Genomic DNA, 19,374 nt, shown 5'->3' on the forward strand with positions numbered 1-19,374 from the left:
AGGGATGTTAATGCAGCCTGCAACCCGTGGCTGGCTCGAATAGCTTGCCAAATTAATAGGGGTTAGGGTTGAAGAATTATAGCCCGATAAAATTACAACTCGATTAACCCGCAACCCGTTTAGGTCAGACCCGAAAACCCGATGAGCTGACCTGAAAGCCTAGTAAAATTTCTCCTCCCTCCGTCCGGCATTAGGAGTCCCGATTGAGTTGGGTGCGGGTTTTAAGAAATGTTTGACTGTGTAATAATTAGAATGTGTGATAATGAAATGTAAGACCCATTTGCATTAATATTTGTTTTATTCTTTGGATGTGTTTTTACTTGTGCATTTTAGTGTTTTATTTTATAATATTTTTCTTTCACTTTTTATGAAAATATCTAACCGGGACTCCTAATGCCGGACGGATGAATCTGATCAACTGGGACTCCTAATTCCGGACGGAGGGAGTATTATTCTATTTGTTTGACTCTTAATTCGACACTTCATTATTTATTATTATTATTATTATTATTATTATTATTATTATTATTATTATTATTATTATTATTATTATTATTTAGATAATAAAAAGATTAACTTTCAATCTTATATTAAATACAAATTATACATTAAACTTTAATTAATACAATAATGGATAAATAACGTAGAAATTTTAAATTCACTAAAAAAATATTTAAAATTTTAAAACATGCTTTAAAAAATTTTAATGTTTATTTTTATTTGTATAAATCTCAAATATTAGTATTTGATCATGTTAATGTTTAGTTTAAGCATATACCTCAAATTTACTAATTAAATGATTTATATTTTATAAATATAACTAATTTTTATCATTATTTATTGGGCTTATCACATGTTAATTTTATCGTTAACAATCCGATTAACTCATTGGGCTAGCCCGAAATTCGAGCTTTTAAGGTTAGAATTGAACTTTTATAACTCGGAAAATCACATCCCGGTAGCCCCCATCCAATTGATCCGTATCCATAAAGCTGACCCGAAACCGCTAGATCAACCTGATTGATATTCCTATAGTCTCAACTATGGATGGACGAAAGTGAGCAATGAAATGTGCGATGAAAATATAAAATTGGCCATCAATGAGTACTGTGAAAATGAAATATCATATGTTATCCGGTCAACATTTTTAGGCAACATATATGTTGCACTCAGAATTCCACTAGAAATTCGCCAAGTGGCTGGAAATTTTTGGCGAGTAAACGTTACTCCCTCCGTCCGGCATTAAGAGTCATATTTTTCCATTTCGGTCCGTCTCCAATTAAAAGTCACACTTCATTTTTACCATAAATAGCAAGTAGGTCTCATATTCCACTAACTCAATTCACTCACATTTTATTATAAAATCAATATAAAAAAATGGGTCTCACATTCCACTAACTTTTTCAACAACTTTTTTTTACATTTCTTAAAACTCGTGCCCGGTCAAAGAGTGATTCCTAATAGGGGACGGAGAGAGTAGTTTTGTATAGATGCGAGCACTTTAAACACAAAAAGAGCAGTAGTGGGGCCACTCCCAGCATCTTCACGCCACGTGTTGAATTCCAGCCACATGATTCCATCAAATTTTCGAGACTTGTATTATAATTTTTTAACTATATTTTCACGCTGACGTGGCGGCCTCAACCTCCTCTTTTCATTCTTCTTCTCCACAATCCACAAATGACAATAAGTTTCTTCATCCAGATATTAATTTTTCTCATCTTTACCTAAAATCCGAGCAACATATGCCTCTTCTCACTTTAATCACCATTTCCTTCATTAGTTTCCAATAGTTTTGCTCATATTTCACTTTTTGTCCAAAAGCGGAAATGAGATATAGTATTTGGTAAAGTAGTCGGATATTTTTCCTTCAAAATTCGAATTTTCTTGGATTTGGAATTTTATTTTTTTTAAGTTGAGGAATAGATATTAGTAGCGGAGAGGTTGGAGGACTTGTGGAACGAGTACAGCCATGGCAGTTGAGGTGAGATCGAGGCATCAATTTTACTACTACCTCTGTCCCCCAAATTTTAACACGGTTTGACCCGACATGGGTTTTAAGAAATGTAATGAAAAGTGTATTGGTGGGATGTGGGTCTTGTATTAGTTTTATAATAAAATGTGAGTATAAATGAGTTAGTGGAATATAAGTTCCACTACCTAAAATGGTAAAAAGTAAAGTGTTTCAAACTTTCAGGGACGGACTGAAATGGTAAACTGTGTCAAAATTTGGGGGACGGAGGTAGTAGTATATTTCTAATTAATTACATTCTATTTAGTTTTATGTACGATTTCCAGACTTTTCTGTTAAATTTGTTGTAGGAATATTTTTTTGTTTTCCTCTTTTAATTTTTAATTTTCCAAAGAGGATCAATGCGGGGGAGCATCTAGAGAGAGTGATGTTTCTATATTAGAAATGCGTTGTGTGTGGGACGGAGGGAGAATTAAGAGTTTTGATTTGATGGGTCCATGCTAGCTAATAAGGAAGATTTGAAGAAAGATCTAGTTTGGACAGTGTTATTATTTTCTGGTGTAGGAAAAGCATGATAAGGCCACGGGTGCAAGTGAGGAGGCTATGCAGTCGAATCCGTATGCGTATGCTCTTAAGGTGATCGGTCCGTATGCAGTTGTTTGAGTTCACTCCTAAGGTTTAGTATTGCAGATAACAGTGCTCTTGCAACTTTGTGAGTGATTTTGGTGTCCTATGTTTGTTGGGACAGGTAAGAAAGCCATATACGATTACTAAACAAAGGGAAAGATGGACTGAGGAAGAGCACGAGAGGTTCCTCGAGGCCTTGAAACTTCATGGTCGTGCGTGGAGGAAAATTGAAGGTGTTGTATGCATGTCTTTTAGTGAATGATTGATTGATTCTGAGGAAATTGTGTATTCTCTTTTGCAGAGCATGTGGGTACAAAAACAGCAGTGCAAATCCGAAGCCACGCACAGAAGTTTTTCTCCAACGTTAACTGTTCTCATAAGTATCATTATGTCCATAAGCTCCTTTAAGTAAGGCATCCAAACTGCATTGATTTTAACTTAATTTAGGGTTAGGTTTTTCCGTGCTTGAGTGTGGATAGTTGTGGTGTTTCAGGTTTCGAGAGAGAGTACTAATGGAGAAGGAAGTAATGCAAAGCTTATTGAAATTTCTCCTCCAAGGCCTAAGAGGAAGCCGGTGCACCCTTATCCGAGGAAGCCTTATTCAGTGGTTAAGAAGTTAATGAAATCGGTATCTCAAGACATGACGGAACAAGATACACAGTCTCCTACTTCTGTGTTATCTGAGAATCATTCGTACACATCTGCCAGAGCTGATTTGTGTACTCCAGAAGGTAGCTCGTCACCAGTCTCATCTGCTCTTGCTTCTTGTGGTACCCAAGTACCTACAATATCCAAACCAATTCACGAAGATGGAAAGTGTAATCCTGATGAAGAAGTTTCTCTGGTACTTGCACGACTCTCAAATTAGTAGGCCAGCGTTAATTGGTTTACATATTCTCCAACTCATAACTAATGCAGTATATGTTTGTTTCTACGAAACAGAATATGGAGCTTTTGGCTCAAGACAGTGACCTTGCTCAAGAAGATCAATCTGCTGTTCAACACCTGAAGCTTTTTGGTAAGAACTTGTTAGTGAAGGGTTCATCTGGAACATCTCTTTCGACCATCGAGAGAAATGAAGGTGGGGACGTATCATTCCCTTTGAAAGTGATACCTCTGAAGCTAACTGTTGAGCATGTGGATGCGTCGCCTCTGGTTCCTTTTCCATGGCTGATGCTTTCATCAAGTTCGACCCAGCAAGTTATCGAAAAGAAATGCCATCTCGACAATAATGACGAGAAGGGGGCGTCTTCTAGTGGTTCCACAACTGATTCAGACAGAGAAAAGAGCTCGGATACTAACAGGAAGAATGCAAATGCACTCGCCTCTAGATTACGTAAGAGGGCTTCTGCAGATTTTGAAGATTATAGAAAAGGTTTTGTTCCGTACAAAAGACATTCACGACAAGCTGAGAAACACCGGAGCCGCATTTGCTTGTAGCCCCAGCCAATATGCATAGCCAAGTAACATTTTTTTGCTCTCTTTCTGAATTGAAGGCTATAATATATTGTGCAGGTACTTGATTTCCTAGGCAATCTTTGATTTTTGGGTTGTAATATTTTCAATCTTTAATGTTTTCGGTCATTCGAAACACAACTGTGTATCCTAATGGAAACTTGTGTTTTCTTGTGTTGTATAAGATTCAGAACAATTTCGACATACTGTGTTTTCTCCCTGTTTTCCCTGTGGGATCTATTGTTGGTACATATGTCTTCTGCTACAACCCAAGCTTAAAAATGATTAAAAAAAAAAAGTAGAAAAGAAAAGAAGGCACGAGATCGATCATTTTTTGATATGGAGATAATGAAAGATGTGTGGCGTACGTACAACATAGCAAGAAGTGAATGGTCTATGTCGCTCACAATACGATATTATTAATATCTTTCTGATCAATCTGGTGATCTTGAATAATTAGGAAAGCCATTTTTTAATACAATTGCCAAAATTAAAATTTCAACTAACAAAAATTTGATCAAATTTTATTATTGAAATAACTAAGTTAACCCAGGATAAAACCAAAATTTTCTAAATCAAATTCGACTGGCATGGTTGAACTGAATATGACGAGCGCCACTTAACATCTCCTACTACACATGTGGGATCCACTTAGGGATGTCGATGTAGCCCGCAATCCGTGGGCTGGCCCGAATAGCCCGCTAAATTTATAGGGTTAGGGTCGGAAATTTCTAGCCCGATAAAAATAAAACCCGATAAGCCCGCACCCGATTAACCCGCAACCCGTTAGGGCCAGACCCGAAAACCCGATGGGCTGGCCCGATAACCCGGTAAAATTTATATTTTTCAATTTTTTACTCCTAATTCGACACTTCGTTGACTAATTTTATGACATAGATAACTAAAAAAAGATAACTTTCAATTTTATGGTAAATATATAAATTATATATTGAATTTTTATTAATATATTAATTGTTAAATAAATTAATCTCACTAAAAGAATATTTAAATTTTTAACATGCATTAAAATTTCATGAAATATCACAAATATTATTATTTTATGATTGAGTTTAAGCATATATATATATATATCAAATTTATCATAATTAAATATTTTATATTTTATAAATATAACTAATTTTCATCATGATTTATTGGATTGTTCGAGCCTTAACCTTATCGGTAGCAACCCGATTAACCCGTCGGGCTAGCCCGAAACCCGAGCTTTTAGGGTTAGGGCCGAACTTTCACAACCCGACAAGCCCGCACCCGATTGACCCGCAACCCGAGTAGGGTTGGCCCGAAACCCGACGGGCCGGCCCGATTGACATCCCTAGATCCACTCATGTTTTTTTTTTTGTGTGTAGCAGGAAATGACGAAATGTAGTAGGAGATGTTAACAAGACGTAGCCGTAGTTGCGAAATCCAAAAGTATTTAAAAGAAAATTGCAAAAGAGGAGTAGAGCTAAAAATTCAGAAAAATCCAAATACAAGATTAGTTCCAAAAAAAAAAAAAATTCTTGGAGCACCAAAACCAAACAAAGAGAGAAACTTAAAACTTCTAGGCCGAAATAATCAGTTATGGAATAGCTGTCGTACCACTTGAGCTTCAAAGTTGTTGACGATAGTCGTGTTTCTTCCTTTAAGCACTTCGCTTTGCTGGAGATTCCCCATGCCATAAAAGGAGATGGAGCTGGTGCAGCACAGCACACGCCTGCACCTATTCCATTTGCTTTTCTACCATGAGTGGAAAAGCACGACAAAGAATGTCAACGCCAACCTGGTTAAAATCTGCAGCACCGGGCACTTGATGAGCAGTTTCCCCACTCTCAACTTCTTCACATGCTACTACTATGTTACAATCTTATCAAATCAAAATCTATCAAATAACTACCGCAAACAAAACTCGATGCGTGTGGAGAACTTTTCCCTCGTTCCTACATCACTTCTACACCTCACTTGTCTGACTGTCAGCAATAAGCCATGGATGCTGCAGGCATTGCTGGGCCGTTGGTCGTTTATCAGGATCAAAATCAAGTATGGGACATAGAAAACTCGCCAATTCACGTGCATCATCATCAGAGAACTTGTATTTATCAACAAGTAATCGATCAAGGGACCCATACTTCAGCCTTCTAATCCTCTTCAAGTCCCCATATCTATCAAAGTACTCCTTGGATCGTGCACCAGTAGTAGCAATCTTAAGCATTAACCAATGAGAGTCAGCAAATATTGCTTATAACTTGAATTTTTATAGGGACATGAGATGTGCATCTTTACCTTGCGTGGCATCTTTCCAAGGAGCTCCATCATCATAGCAAGGTGATCCTGTAAAAGGAAATCCATCATATGACATATCGATTGACACCACTTCTGGCAAACTACTTGTGTAAAAGCACCCCAAAAAGGTGGAAAGTACAGGACTTGAGGTTGCTCAAAAGCTACTACTTTGCTATCCTAAAATTGTTGTAAATAAAACAGCACAGATACAGTACTATTATAGTGGCATAGCTAACTGGTGTTGTCATCCAATCAGGAGGTGGGATAGGAATACTAATTAATTTTAATCACCAATATTTATCCTAAAATCTCCAATCGATCATATCTGTGCATCTTAAACTTTTAGATTTCAAATTTAAAGCATTACTGAAGAGACGAGCAATGAAGTGTAGATTACTACCTCGTCCTCGCTGAAACCTTGTCCGTTCTTGGGAGCAAACATCATTTCTCCCGTTGCAAGTTCAAAAGCCGTACAAGCAAATGACCACATATCAGCAGCAAAAGAATAACCAGACTGGAGTATAACCTCTGGTGCTCTATATTGTCTTGTTTGAATTTCATCAGCAAGTGGCCTATCACCCCAACATGCATTTCCAAAGTCCACAACCTTACATGTGAAATCTATCCCATCCAAGTTTCTAGGAGGCTTTGGAGTCCTGCCTACCCCATCTCCTATACCAATTCGCCTTTCTGAGATTCTTGCAACTGCTCTTTTTGCCCTTTGTTTTAGTCTTCTCTCAATTTTACTAATAACTGAGACTCCTCCATTTGGGTTTCCCTCAGGCCTTTCAAGGATGGGAGTCAATCCTGACCTGATCGGATCTTTTGAAGGATTAATGGTGGAACATAGAAGAATGTTCTCAGGTTTTAGATCAGTGTGTATGATTCCTAGCTCCCGATGCAAGTAATCGAGAGCAGTCAAAATGCATCTGCTTATCTCCTTAACTCTATGGAGCTCAAGACCTTTATACCGGTTATACTTGATCAAACGAAGCAAACTATCACCAAGAAATTCCAGAGCCATACATAAATGCTGCCCATTTGGGCCTGCATGCTTAAAGGAGTCTTCTAAGCGTACAACTGACTTGCTATTTAAGGGATCACCAGCAGCAATAGCAGAAAGAATTTCAATTTCATGCATTGCCGCCTGAGCAAATTGAGGTGCACTTTTCTGGATCTTCAAGGCAACATATTTCTAAAAACCAAACAAATCACAAATAAGACACTAAGAAAATCCCACCAGTTTGGTAAGAACTGAGCGTGTCATGACAGAGAGCCCAGTTTGGTAAGAACTGAGCGTGTCATGACAGAGAGCATTAATTAGGAAAAGCTCTAGCACTCTTCGAAGTAACTGGAGCCAAACGAACATGCCAAAGAGTCAGGATTGTATCAAATTTTTGAGAGAGTATATAATGGAGAGAATCATCTGTATGCCAAAGGCATGCTTTCTTGTATACTATGTTGCTTCAATTATGCAAAGACTAATTTCATTTGAACTAAATCTGATGCACTAAATGATCGTTATATTCATCAATCGTTAAAATGAATTTCCCTCCTGAGATAGTGTTCAAACTGAATGCGCTACTTGTTTTGGTTTTCCTTTAGCAGAAACTGAGAGTTATCGACTATAAGAACCTTCAAGCTATTAGCTAAGTGAATCATTTTGAATAGATAATTACTAATAATTATGATCCGATCATGAATCGCTAAATATTGATCCATTCAACAATTATCCAAATAAATAAATACAGCAACCAAAATGAAACCTCCGAAGCGCATCAACAGAAGAATGAATCAAAATTGAGACGCTAATAAAAAAAAAAAGAAAAAAAAAAGAAGGTTACAGTGTGCATACCGAGGACTGAGTATCATAGGCGAGCCAGACGGTGGAGAACTGTCCCCAACCAAGTTTCTTCTGCGCGATGTAGCGAGCAGAGGAGAAATTATCGGCGATTCTGACGGCGTGGTAGCCTCCTTTACGGTAGGATTCGAATCCTTCATCCTCATCTTCCGATCCCGACGACGACGACGGGGAGCCAGACATGATGATGGCAATCCAGAGGTAATTTGAAATCCAAAAAGGGCGATCGGTTGAAAACAATTTTATTGGTTAGAGGATTTATCCCAAGGCAGGTTGTTAGGGGAGAAGTTGAGATTGGGAGGAAAAGCTGCAATGGAGGAGTGGAGAAGGAATGTTAATAATAATATTCACTTTTTTGAGATGTGTCTCTAATCACATTACTCTCTCCACTTTTTCCTCGTCATTTTCATTGGGTATTTCTTCAAAAATTATTTATGGAGTATATGTTTTATGTTATGAATATTTTTTGGGTTTATGAATTATCAATGGATTTGTTCTTCTTCTTTTTGAGTGGTCATTTATTATTACTAAGTCCATTCTATTTTGTATGTAAATTGAAAAGTAAAATATTCCAAAAAGCAAAACATACGTATCATTTAGAAAGAGACGAGGGAGTATTTTATTGCACGTGATTAGGTTAAACAATTTTGGAACCATCAATTAAACGAAATTCAAAACCATCAATTAACATTTATAACGGAATAAATGTTTTCCTCTTCAATTCATCTTCTACCTAAACAAATCTTATTGTGGCTTATTCAGTATGGTCACTATTATTTTGTCTAATGAATCGAACAACAATGAATTGTTCAATAGTTTTTGTATGTAATACTAGATTGATCTTATCTTCTATTAAACTCTTCTTAATAAAAAGTTTAGAATTTTTAAAATGAAGTACTCCCTCGATACCATAAAAGATGTTTCACTTTCCTTTTTAGTTTGTCTCACTAAAAATGTCACATTTACAATTCTAGAAAAAGTTCTCTCTCATAATAATATAAAGATTATATTTTCTCTTTCTACCTAACACACAAAACAAAACCTTCTAAAATTTCATGTCGTTCCACAAATGTAACATCTTTTGTGGGACGGAGGGAGTAGTAGTCAGCAAAATTTAAATCTAATGCTACAACAACAAACTTAACAATCTTTTCTAAGAAGATTTGAGTCATAACTAGTGTGAAATAGGACAAATCATTTTTCTTAGTGCCTTTATTGTGTATTGACACATTAAAATTTGGCATCGACTCCTGATATTAAATGATTGTTTTGCAATCATTATTATCTACTATATTAATTGCTTTTTTCTTCTCTTCTTCTTCTTGAAACAATCCTATGCTTTTTTCTTCTCTTCTTCTTCTTCAAGAAACAATCCTAAGAGCATCCGCAATAGGGACGAATGTCTAGTCAGATAAGCCGGCAGACATCTCAAAAACACCTCCTGCCACGTCATAAGGATATCCCGCTGCATAATAGCGGACATACCTAGGATATCCCGACAGACAAGCACAATAATAAAAATTCACAAATTCACAAATTAACAATTACTAAATTAAAATTTTGACACGAATACGGGAAAAGGTGCAACCATTTTATTTTTAAAAACGGCATACATATTTAAATTTTAAAAAAAATACATAGTTCACCAAAAAAAAAACTATCCCAAACCAAAAAACGATAACAAAGTTACATGTTATGTCTTAAATTTGTAAAGTTTGCCGCTAGCCGAACGGGGGTCTCGCAACGAGCCATATATATAGAGTTTGCAACGAACTGTATATATAGAGTTTAAAAAAATATCGGAAATTGGGACGACGCCGGAACGTCTGTCGTGTCACCGCAATAGCGGACGTCACGATGGACGACCCGACGGACGTCCGCGCTCACCCGCGAACAACCTCTCATCCGCCGCCGATGTCCATGTCCGCCTCAAACGTCGCAATAGCGGACGTCCCCGGTTAGACGTCTGATAAGGCTAATTTCATGCATTGGTTATGTGGTGAAAAGCGTTATAATTTGCTGGGTCTAACACGTTTCCTAAGCCAGGTGTGTGAAACATATCGCTAGATCAAGGAAATGCTGAAGGAGATGGTCTAGCAAAGGAATGAAGCGAAGTGAGCAGAATTCAAAAGAAAAGAAGGCGTGACGGAGGGAGTCAGTAGGCTGAGGGCAACAAAGTCTATCTATACCTCGCTGGGCCCCACTCCAACGTCTATATATAGAAGAGCATGCAACGCACATCATATCACTTTTTCACTCTCTTTTAGCTCACACACATAACACACACTTGGGAATGGGAGATCTGGGGTAGTTCGGGTTACGAAGGGTTCATTTCTTTAGAAGTTTCTCAGTTGCAACACCGTCCGTGTGTGGACGAAGATACAATCTCTTTTAATTTCAGTTGTTTTGCTCTTTTGCGGTCGAACTTCACTTTTGGGAGTCGACTGGGCTGTTGATGATACTCATTATCTTATCGCTTTTGTTGATTTGTGTTTGGTTGTGATATTTTGAGTTGATTTACGTAGATCTCGCTGCTGAGAGTTTATTTTAACAAGTATCATGTCGATCTCTGTTTTATTTTGATGTTGTGGTGTTTGATATGGGAATTCGGTGATAGATCTGTGGTTTATTGACTGATTGGAAGTTGTTGTTCAAATCTGAAGTGATGAAGTGTTTCTGTTGGTCGGAGTTTGTGTCGGATGCTTGGATCCGGAGTGGATTTAGCGTCTGAGGTTGGATCCGAAGCGAGAAAAGGAAATTGTTAGATGGATTTGAGTTTTCTTCTTGTTTTATGCTTTACTTCGTCTAGCGTCTAAAGATCTGTTTAGTTCTTCGTTATTATGCATAAATTTGGTTTAGATTTAGTTTGCTCTGCTCTGATTTCGTTCATGTTGATTTTCTTATGAGTTTTTACGCAATTTGGTTGAAGAAGATGATGTCGCTGTTAGTTAGTACTCGAGTTAGTTATTCTGCCAGCTTTTCGTTCGTACTCTGCTTTTTCAGTCATGGTCCCCACAGTCAGTTTATCTCCTAGGTCTAGGTAAGTAGAGTAGTTTTCTTAGATCTAGTGATTGAGCAGTTAATTTTCTTGCAACGTTCTCTTGTTATTTCGCCTAGGTCTAGCTATTAGCATAGGAGTTTTAAGATTCTCAAGTCAAGTTTAATTTGTTTTCCTCAACCCAAGAAAAATGCGTGACAGTAGCCAACACCAAAAACAAGTCCAAATCCTTGAATATGAGTATTACGCATCCTTCTCTGTGGGATCGACCCCTACTTCCCTATACTAGGTTTAGTAAAGTGGTTGAGAGTTTTTGAAAGAAGTGCTCTGTGTGTCCGACGACCAAGATTTCCTACGACCAACGAGTTCCTAGACCGCGTGATCTAGTGGATTTGCTGGACCGAGGGAACCTGTTTATTTCCTTCTGAATGCACTAAGACGAATACCTACTTTCAACGTCCGCCGAGAAATCTGCTATTGCGGTGTGGATGCTTTAATAGATATCAAGTAGAAGTGAAAAAAAGGAAATTCATTGAACATAAACTGTAAAATGAGATTAGTGACTATTTACAGAAATAAAATTTAAATTAAATAAAGAATTATTAAGTTAAGAAACAGAAACAAATAATTTCATAATTTAGTTTTAGGAACTTAATATGAATATAGGTTAAATACTCCCTCCGTCCCAATTTAAGAGTCCTGTATTCCCATTTCCGTCTGTCCCAGGTTAAGAGTTCCATTTAAAATTTATCATATTTGAATATAAAATTTAACCTCATTGTTGATGAAATTTACACTCAAATGTCATTACTTTCATAAAAATAAAACAAAATAAAATCCTAAACATACAAAAAGTCAACATGATCTAACTTTCCACTATCTTATTTCAATTATTACACACTTCAACAACCACTAACTCAATTCAATTATTACACACTCCAACAATTTCTTAAAACCTCTGCTGTAACTAAATTGCACTCCTAAACTGAGACGGAGGAAGTATTACAGAATCTTATTCTCGTACATTCGGCCCATTTTGTTTCATTAAGTTTGCAATCATATAAGTTCATATAATGCCCATTTTATTTTAACAATTATCAATTTATTCTTGTACTTATTATATAAGTGACTTATTGAGTTTTAAAAAACTAACTGAATCCTAAAAACATTAGCTGCCTCTCACTGTCCACACTTTATGAAAAGGAGAGAGGAGAAGGAAAGGGAGATCAACAACCATCTCTCTCTTCACTATACTATGAGTCTGTGATTTCTGTGAAAAAGATGACATGGTATGCGTGGGCAGATACAACACCTCAAGATATCAGGATACAAAAAAAAGTATGTACTTCTTCCTTTTTAATCTATGAATACAAAAGGACTTTCATAAATAGGCTTAGATTTAGAATGTCATTCTAGTGGATACATATTAATTCCTATACCAGCTACACATTTTATCATCTATATTTATATTTGAGAACATAGTTCATATCTGACTTAAATGAGCATAATGTATATTAGGTATTCAAGATTATTATAGTCAGATTTCAATTACAATTACTACTCATTTGCAAATAAAATTATCATATTTAATAGGATCTTTTCTATATCCCATTTTTTTACACAAACAAATTCAATAAATAAATTTATAAATTTATATACTTGCAAGGTTTTTTTATTTAGTACAGTAGGATTGCATTTAGAACAGGTTTTAAGCTTGCAGGTAATCATCAACAATACTTTCGGTTACTCAATTTCATGAAACTGAGTATATAGACATTAATATGTTATTGCAAATATTAATTACTAGATGATTTGTAGTTCAACATTGTTCTAAGGCTGTCCCATTTTCTACAGTTTTATTTACAAAAATCCGTTTTGAATATGAATACTAACATACATTTTTCTTTATTGAGGGACAAATGGAATTAGAAACAGCTTAATTAATTGCTAAATGTTTTACAAGAAATAATTTTTTACTCCCTCCGTTCCCTCATAGTTGAGGTGAAACTTTTCGTCACGAAGTTTAGAAATGGATGTTGAGTGTGTTAAATAAATACTCCCTCCGTCCCATAAAAATATGCATACTTTCCATTTTCGTTCGTCCCACAAAAATATGTGCATTCCATTTTTGGAAAGTTATAACATGCCCACGGTTCGTAAACCGGCGGTTCCGGTTTTGGGAAATGTAGAACCGGAACCGAACCGTGAGGCTATTTCATGGTTGTTTCGGTTCTGAACCGCCGGTTTTCGGATGGTTCCTCACGGTTCCGATTCGGTTTGGCGGTTTTGGCGGTTTTTCATTTTTTTTTGCTATGTAATTTGGAAATTTGGACTTATACAATAATTGGAACAAGACAATGGATAATTTAAATCGAAATAAGACGAATAAGGTGAAAATCATATCAATTTTATTGAATTTGAGTTGTAACGGACAACAATGCATTACAATTTTCAATACATATACAACAATGTGATGTATTTTACAAGTGTCATCGGAATATTAATAAAAAAAACATGAAATGGGGTGAATGTAAGTGAGGATAGGAGGGGGTATTTATAGATAAAAATGGAGGAGGGGGGAAATGGATCAATTTGAATTCAAAATCAGAATTAAAAAAAATATATAAAAAAATATAAAAAATTTGAATTTCGGACAAAACCGGCGGAACCGCCGGTTCCGGCCAAAAAATCGTATGAAAAAGCTGCTCCTTGGCTGCCAACGGTTGACGCCACGAATACCTCACCGGAACCGTGAAACCGTCGGTTAACCAGCGGTTCGGTGACGGTTTCGGTTCGTAAAATCTTGAACCTGAACCGGAACCGGCCCACGGTTCCAAATATGTCGGCTTCGGTTCGTAAAAAATGTCACAGTTCCGGTACGGAACCAAAACTGGCGGTTACGGTCCGCAGTTAACCGCCGGAACCGAAAACCTTGGGCATCTCTAGGAGGGAGTATCAATTATATAATCTAGGTCGACCTACTATACACTAACATTACTTTAACTACCATTTCCCCTCTGTCTCTTACTTTATTATACAATTCTCCTCATCTCTCTTACTTTACCAATTTTGTCTTAATTCCCGTGTCATACCTATTGCCCATATTTTTATGGGACCTAGGGAGTAGATAAATAAGTAAAAGAGAAAAAAAAATAGAAAGAATACACTCAACCATTTTCTTTTTTGGAAACTTTGTCTCTCCAATTAATACACTCAACCATTTTTTTCTCACTCCTATTAAAATATTCATCTTTCTTTCTCTCTATTTTAATACTTACACCCACCTTTTATCTCTCCAATTAAACACTTTAACCAATACTCCCTCCGTCCCGGATAATTCGGGTCACTTTGACCGGGCACGGGTTTTAAGAATTGTAATGAAAAGTGGGTTGAAAAAGTTAGGGGAATGTGGGTCCTACCTTTATATAATACTCCCTCCGTCCCCTATTAGGAGTCACTCTTTGACCGGACACGAGTTTTAAGAAATGTAAAGAAAAGTTGGTTGAAAAAGTTAGTGGAATGTGGGACCCATTTTTTTATATTGGTTTTATAATAAAAATGTGAGTGAATTGAGTTAGTGGAATGTGGGACCTACTTACTATTTATGGTAAAAATGAAGTGTGACTCTTAATTAGGGACGGACCGAAATGGAAAATTATGACTCTTAATGGGGGACGGAGGGAGTAGTTTTATAATAAAATGTGAGTAGGAATGAGTTAGTGGAATATGGGGTCCACCACAAAAAATGGTAAAAGTGAAGTGGGACAAATTTTGTGGGACGGACCGAAATAGAAAACTGGGACAAATTATCTGGGACGGAGGGAGTAACTCCTAAAATCCCGTTGCGGCCAAGAAATGTATCATCTTAGCCAGGACGGAGGGAGTATTATATATGGAAATGACTCACCTATGAAGGAACTTTCCAAAATAGAAAAGTGATTCAACTACTCCCTCCGTCCCGGCTAAGATGACACATTGCTTAGCCGGCATGGGATTTTAGGAGTTATTGGTTAAAGTGTTTAATTGGAGAGAGAGAAGGTGAGTGTAAGTATTAAAGTAGAGAGATAAAGAAAGATGATATTTTAATAGGAGTGAGAAAAAGTGGTTGAGTGTATTAATTGGAGAGAGAAAGTTACCAAAAAAGGAAATGTGTCATCTTAGTTGGGACAAACTAAAAAGGAAAACGTGTCATCTTAAGCGGGACAGAGGGAGTATAAGTCTATGAGGGAACATACGAAGTATTTGACAGGCTGTCCCACTCCCTCCAGTTTATTTAAAAAATGATTTTCATTCATAATTTTAAATATGAATAAAGATAAATTAATAAAAATTGTACATACAAATTGCCCTTCAAATTTGAATCGGATAAGATGCAAGTATTTTGAATTGGTAGCATCATTAATTACATACTTCTATGACTAATTTGACCCTATATACAAGTATAAGGAAAAATATACTATTACAATTTTTCCTTAATCATTTATATTGAAAAATATGTAATCAATTTTTTTAAATATCCACAATTATTAATAGATTCACAAATAAAATTTCAATAGATCATTCATGTTTTAGTAGTATATTTTCCATTATATAATTGTATATAGGGTTAAATTAGTCGTAGAAATATGTAATTTATAATGATACCAATTCAAAATACTTGCATCTTATCCAATTTAAATTTAAATAGAATAATCATTCATGATTAAATTCATGTTTCAACAAGATTAACACTATTTTATCATTTTTTATAGGACAATTAGAAAATACGTTCTTTGTTCACAAAAAATAGTCTCATTTGTGAACGACATATGTTTTTAATAAGAAATTTGTAAAGTAAAAGAATGGGTAAAATATGAAAAAGAATGGGTAAATTAGAAAAAGTACATTTCGTTAGTTAATTATGGAGAGAATTCGAAATAAGGGATTGATTTCGCTGACCTCTCGAAATTTAGGATTAAATTCACTGACCTTTCGTAATTTGGGATCGTGGCATGCGTATTTTTTAGAATAAGGGATTTCTGATTTTTTCCCATTTTTCTATTCCTTTTTAATATTATCTCCCTCCCTCCATTTATCAATTGCCTAAATCATCCCTCAAATATTTTACCTAAATTCTACAAAATCAGCCCTCAAATATTATACCTATATTTTAGAATATCAGCGCCGTTTTTTTCAAACATCCGCCTTTTTTCTGTTCCAAGCGCTTCTCTTCTCCACCCTCCTTCACACGCCTCCACCCTCCTCTTCCGTCTCTCCAACTCAAAGCAGCGTGAATCTGTAAGGAATCAAAAATACATATACATATGTGTCTGTATATGTAATATACATGCATACATATTTGTTTGTTTTGTGGAAGTAATCACAGAGGAGGAGTTTTAATGGTTACTTTTTCGGATTTTTTAAAAAAGAATCCTCATAAGTAAATACATGATGTTTCTGGATGGTATATGATAAATACATGTTTATGGATTGCTATGGTAATTGATAATTGTCTTGAACAAAATTATTATTTAAAAGACTAAAGTTCACGTAAAATATTTTGTAGAGCATGGCAAATTTTGTACACATTTTATAGAGACGGCAAATTTTGTATACATATTGTAGAGACGGCAAATTTAGGCAAATTTAGGCAATTGTTCACATTTTGTAGAGACGGCAAATTCTATAGAATTTAGGTAAAATATTTGAGGGGTGATTTAGGCAATTGATAAATGGAGGGAGGGGGATAATATTAAAAAAGAAGAGAAAAAGGAGAAAAAATCAGAAATCCCTTGTTTTAAAAAATACGCATGCCACGATCCCAAATTACGAAAGGTCAGCGAATTTAATCCTAAATTTCGAGAGGTCAGCGAAATCAATCCCTTATTCCGAATTCTCTCTTAATTATGTCATCAATTTGAAATGCATGTGTACAAATTAATATTACAATAGAAATTAAAATTTTCTGTTATTAGAAAATTGCAAAAATATCAGGTACATAATTTTTAAAGTTAATTTTTAAAATTGCGAGAAAATATGTTTTTTTTTGGTCTTGTGCTTTCCAAAATATTGGGTCAAAGTTTGAGGATAATAAATTTCCAAAGCCGAATTGGTAGATTTATATTTCCGGCTAGGGTTTATAATTTCCCCTCACACTTCCTCTCGTGGAGAATAAAAGGACTCACTTTGATCCGACGTTTCTACTCTTCACCTCAGCGTATTGGATTCTGTGATCGCCGCTGCCATGTACGGCCACAGGGGGTAAGGACCTTGTCAATTTTGAAATTATTTGTATAAACGAATGCCTTTATATGCGACTGATTCGAAATTATATTTTCTGGGTGTTTCCTCGGTGAAAAAGGATTAGGGTTTCTTTTGATTTTGTTGATTTATGATTGAATTGCATTGACTTCTAGTATGAAATAGTAATTGTTTTCCTTTTCTTATAGATGCAAGGTCTTTTTTTTTTCGATTCTGGTGAATTTGGGTATTGCTTTGTTACCGGTTTGAATCTTGATACAAAAGAAATTCGGTTTTAGGGCTTTTATTTTAGTTGTATTTGTTTAGGCTACTTGCAAGTTGAGGATACCTATTGATTTTCTAAATCCCATTGCACTGCTGTTTTTGATTGATTTGTATCGATGTGAATATGCAAAAGATGTGTTTCCAAGTGCTTCCTTAGCTAAGTAAGATGCATTTATCTGAACTGGTGTGGTTTGCTTGGTGAATCATTGCTATCCTGTGTGTTTAACTGAAATCCTTGCTTTTCAATATCATTAATATCTATTTCTGCGACTGGGTTCATGAGTTATCGTTATTCTTTAAGAGCTTGAGATGCAAAAGAAAAACTAGATGGGTTGGGATTGGCTTTTATTAACGAGGTTGAGTGGGGGGTTTTTCCTTCCTTGGGTATGGATAATTGAAGGGCAATGTTTGGGAGCGGGGGGGTGTCGGACGGGTACGAGATCGGCTCAAAGAGACCAAGAATGATGGAATCGGGTCCCTACTTCGCAGTGAGGAGCAGCGGTGGTTCAAGCAGTTACCAGGCACAAGGCTACGACAGCAGATATCCGCCTTCTTCCACTTTTCCCGTGGTTCGTCTGAGGGGCCTCCCGTTCAACTGCACCGATGTGGATATCTTCAAGTTCTTTGCCGGACTTGATATTGTGGATGTCTTCTTGGTGAACAAGGAAGGGAGATTTTCTGGAGAGGCATTTGTTCTCTTTGCAGGGCCTATGCAGGCTGATCTTGCTCTCCGTAGGGACCGGCAAAACATGGGAAGACGATATGTGGAGGTATTTAGGTGCAAGAAGCAGGACTATTACCACGCAATAGCATCCGAGGTTAAAGAAGGATCTTATGGCAGTGTTGACCCACCACCTGTCCGACGCAAGAGGTCTCCCGAGAAGGAGAGGATGGAGTATACAGAGATCTTGAAGATGCGTGGTCTTCCTTACTCTGTGAAAAAGGTGGAGATCTTGAAATTCTTCGAAGACACAGTCAGTGTGAAGGAGGAGAAGATTCACATTGCGTGCCGATCAGACGGGAAAGCAACTGGGGAGGCGTATGTGGAGCTTGGTTCGGTCGAAGAGGCAAGGAAAGCCATGTCTAAGGACAAGATGATGATTGGATCAAGATATGTGGAACTGTTTCCTTCAACACCTGAAGAATTGAAGCGAGCTGCATCAAGATCACGTTAGTGAATTTTAATAGAGTTTCTTCCTCTTTGTCTCTGTTGTCAGCTTACATATTAAATTGTTACATTGAAACTTGAGCTTTTAGTTTCCTAAATCCGTTGAAGAGATGCTTGAAAAATATCAACGCTGCCATTTTACCCTGTGAGATAAATCTATTAAATCAAATTTTTATGATATATCGTCGTAAGGAGAAACACCATTAATATCATTGATGATTTGTTTTAATGATATTTGTTAATTTGATTGTTACATTTATATTTTCATTAGGTAACAAGTAAAATGTTTTCTTCTAGTTATAAAATATAACATAAGTTATTGTATAGTACTCCGTAATAGATAATATTTGAATTCTGGAATTGGTTTTGATCAGTAAAGCACTTTTAGAATGGTAAAGACTTTTGACCATCAGTAAAAAGCATCCCCAATGCTAATCTATATTTATTCGAGGGTCTCTCAATTTTCAACGCATTATAACAAATTTTGATCATTCACTAGTGATTTATTG

The 19,374-nt window shown here is 36.2% G+C and overlaps 3 protein-coding genes across 8 annotated transcripts; 2 read left to right on the forward strand and 1 right to left on the reverse strand.

Moving 5' to 3' along the window:
* The first annotated feature begins 1,715 nt into the window (after positions 1-1,715).
* Positions 1,716-4,252, forward strand: LOC125216126 (protein REVEILLE 2-like). Of its 3 annotated transcripts, XM_048117752.1 has the most exons (6): positions 1,722-1,984; positions 2,537-2,608; positions 2,721-2,832; positions 2,901-3,007; positions 3,093-3,443; positions 3,542-4,252. In XM_048117752.1, the coding sequence occupies exons 5-6, from the start codon at positions 3,219-3,221 to the stop codon at positions 4,037-4,039; spliced, it is 723 nt and encodes a 240-aa protein (XP_047973709.1). In that variant the 5' UTR covers positions 1,722-1,984; positions 2,537-2,608; positions 2,721-2,832; positions 2,901-3,007; positions 3,093-3,218; the 3' UTR covers positions 4,040-4,252. The 3 variants fall into 3 exon arrangements, with proteins under 3 accessions (XP_047973710.1, XP_047973709.1, XP_047973708.1); XM_048117753.1 differs by lacking the exon at positions 3,542-4,252 and having other exon boundaries at positions 1,716-1,984; positions 3,093-3,242; XM_048117751.1 differs by lacking the exon at positions 1,722-1,984 and having other exon boundaries at positions 2,203-2,608.
* Positions 4,253-5,467: 1,215 nt separating this feature from the next.
* Positions 5,468-8,546, reverse strand: LOC125210816 (SRSF protein kinase 2-like). 2 transcript variants are annotated; one of them, XR_007174409.1, is made up of 5 exons: positions 8,190-8,546; positions 6,735-7,529; positions 6,335-6,382; positions 5,949-6,254; positions 5,468-5,845 (listed from the first exon to the last, which is right to left on the reverse strand). XR_007174409.1 is itself a non-coding variant. In XM_048110411.1 (4 exons), the coding sequence occupies exons 1-4, from the start codon at positions 8,376-8,378 to the stop codon at positions 6,003-6,005; spliced, it is 1,284 nt and encodes a 427-aa protein (XP_047966368.1). In that variant the 5' UTR covers positions 8,379-8,546; the 3' UTR covers positions 5,468-6,002. The 2 variants fall into 2 exon arrangements, 1 of the variants encoding a protein (XP_047966368.1); XM_048110411.1 differs by having other exon boundaries at positions 5,468-6,254.
* An 8,740-nt stretch (positions 8,547-17,286) lies between these two features.
* LOC125216565 (heterogeneous nuclear ribonucleoprotein F-like) lies at positions 17,287-19,045 on the forward strand. 3 transcript variants are annotated; one of them, XM_048118312.1, is made up of 2 exons: positions 17,287-17,433; positions 18,098-19,045. In XM_048118312.1, the coding sequence occupies exons 1-2, from the start codon at positions 17,417-17,419 to the stop codon at positions 18,870-18,872; spliced, it is 792 nt and encodes a 263-aa protein (XP_047974269.1). In that variant the 5' UTR covers positions 17,287-17,416; the 3' UTR covers positions 18,873-19,045. The 3 variants fall into 3 exon arrangements, with proteins under 3 accessions (XP_047974269.1, XP_047974272.1, XP_047974271.1); XM_048118315.1 differs by having other exon boundaries at positions 18,187-19,045; XM_048118314.1 differs by having other exon boundaries at positions 17,315-17,433; positions 17,999-19,045.
* The last annotated feature ends 329 nt before the right edge of the window (positions 19,046-19,374 follow it).

The sequence above is a fragment of the Salvia hispanica genome, chromosome 3 (genome assembly GCF_023119035.1).
Source record: "Salvia hispanica cultivar TCC Black 2014 chromosome 3, UniMelb_Shisp_WGS_1.0, whole genome shotgun sequence".
Taxonomy (NCBI): Eukaryota; Viridiplantae; Streptophyta; class Magnoliopsida; order Lamiales; family Lamiaceae; genus Salvia; species Salvia hispanica.

What these genes read in the sequence shown, in the direction of transcription:
- LOC125210816 (XM_048110411.1), bottom strand. Translation starts at nt 8,378, where the DNA reads ATGTCTGGCTCCCCGTCGTCGTCGTCGGGATCGGAAGATGAGGATGAA. An exon ending in CCTATGATACTCAGTCCTCG is followed by an intron (nt 7,530 to 8,189) that starts GTATGCACACTG and finishes TTTGGTTTTTAG; the next exon opens with AAATATGTTGCCTTGAAGAT. An exon ending in TTGGAAAGATGCCACGCAAG is followed by an intron (nt 6,255 to 6,334) that starts GTAAAGATGCAC and finishes TTAATGCTTAAG; the next exon opens with ATTGCTACTACTGGTGCACG.
- LOC125216126 (XM_048117752.1), top strand. Translation starts at nt 3,219, where the DNA reads ATGAAATCGGTATCTCAAGACATGACGGAACAAGATACACAGTCTCCT. An exon ending in CTGATGAAGAAGTTTCTCTG is followed by an intron (nt 3,444 to 3,541) that starts GTACTTGCACGA and finishes TCTACGAAACAG; the next exon opens with AATATGGAGCTTTTGGCTCA.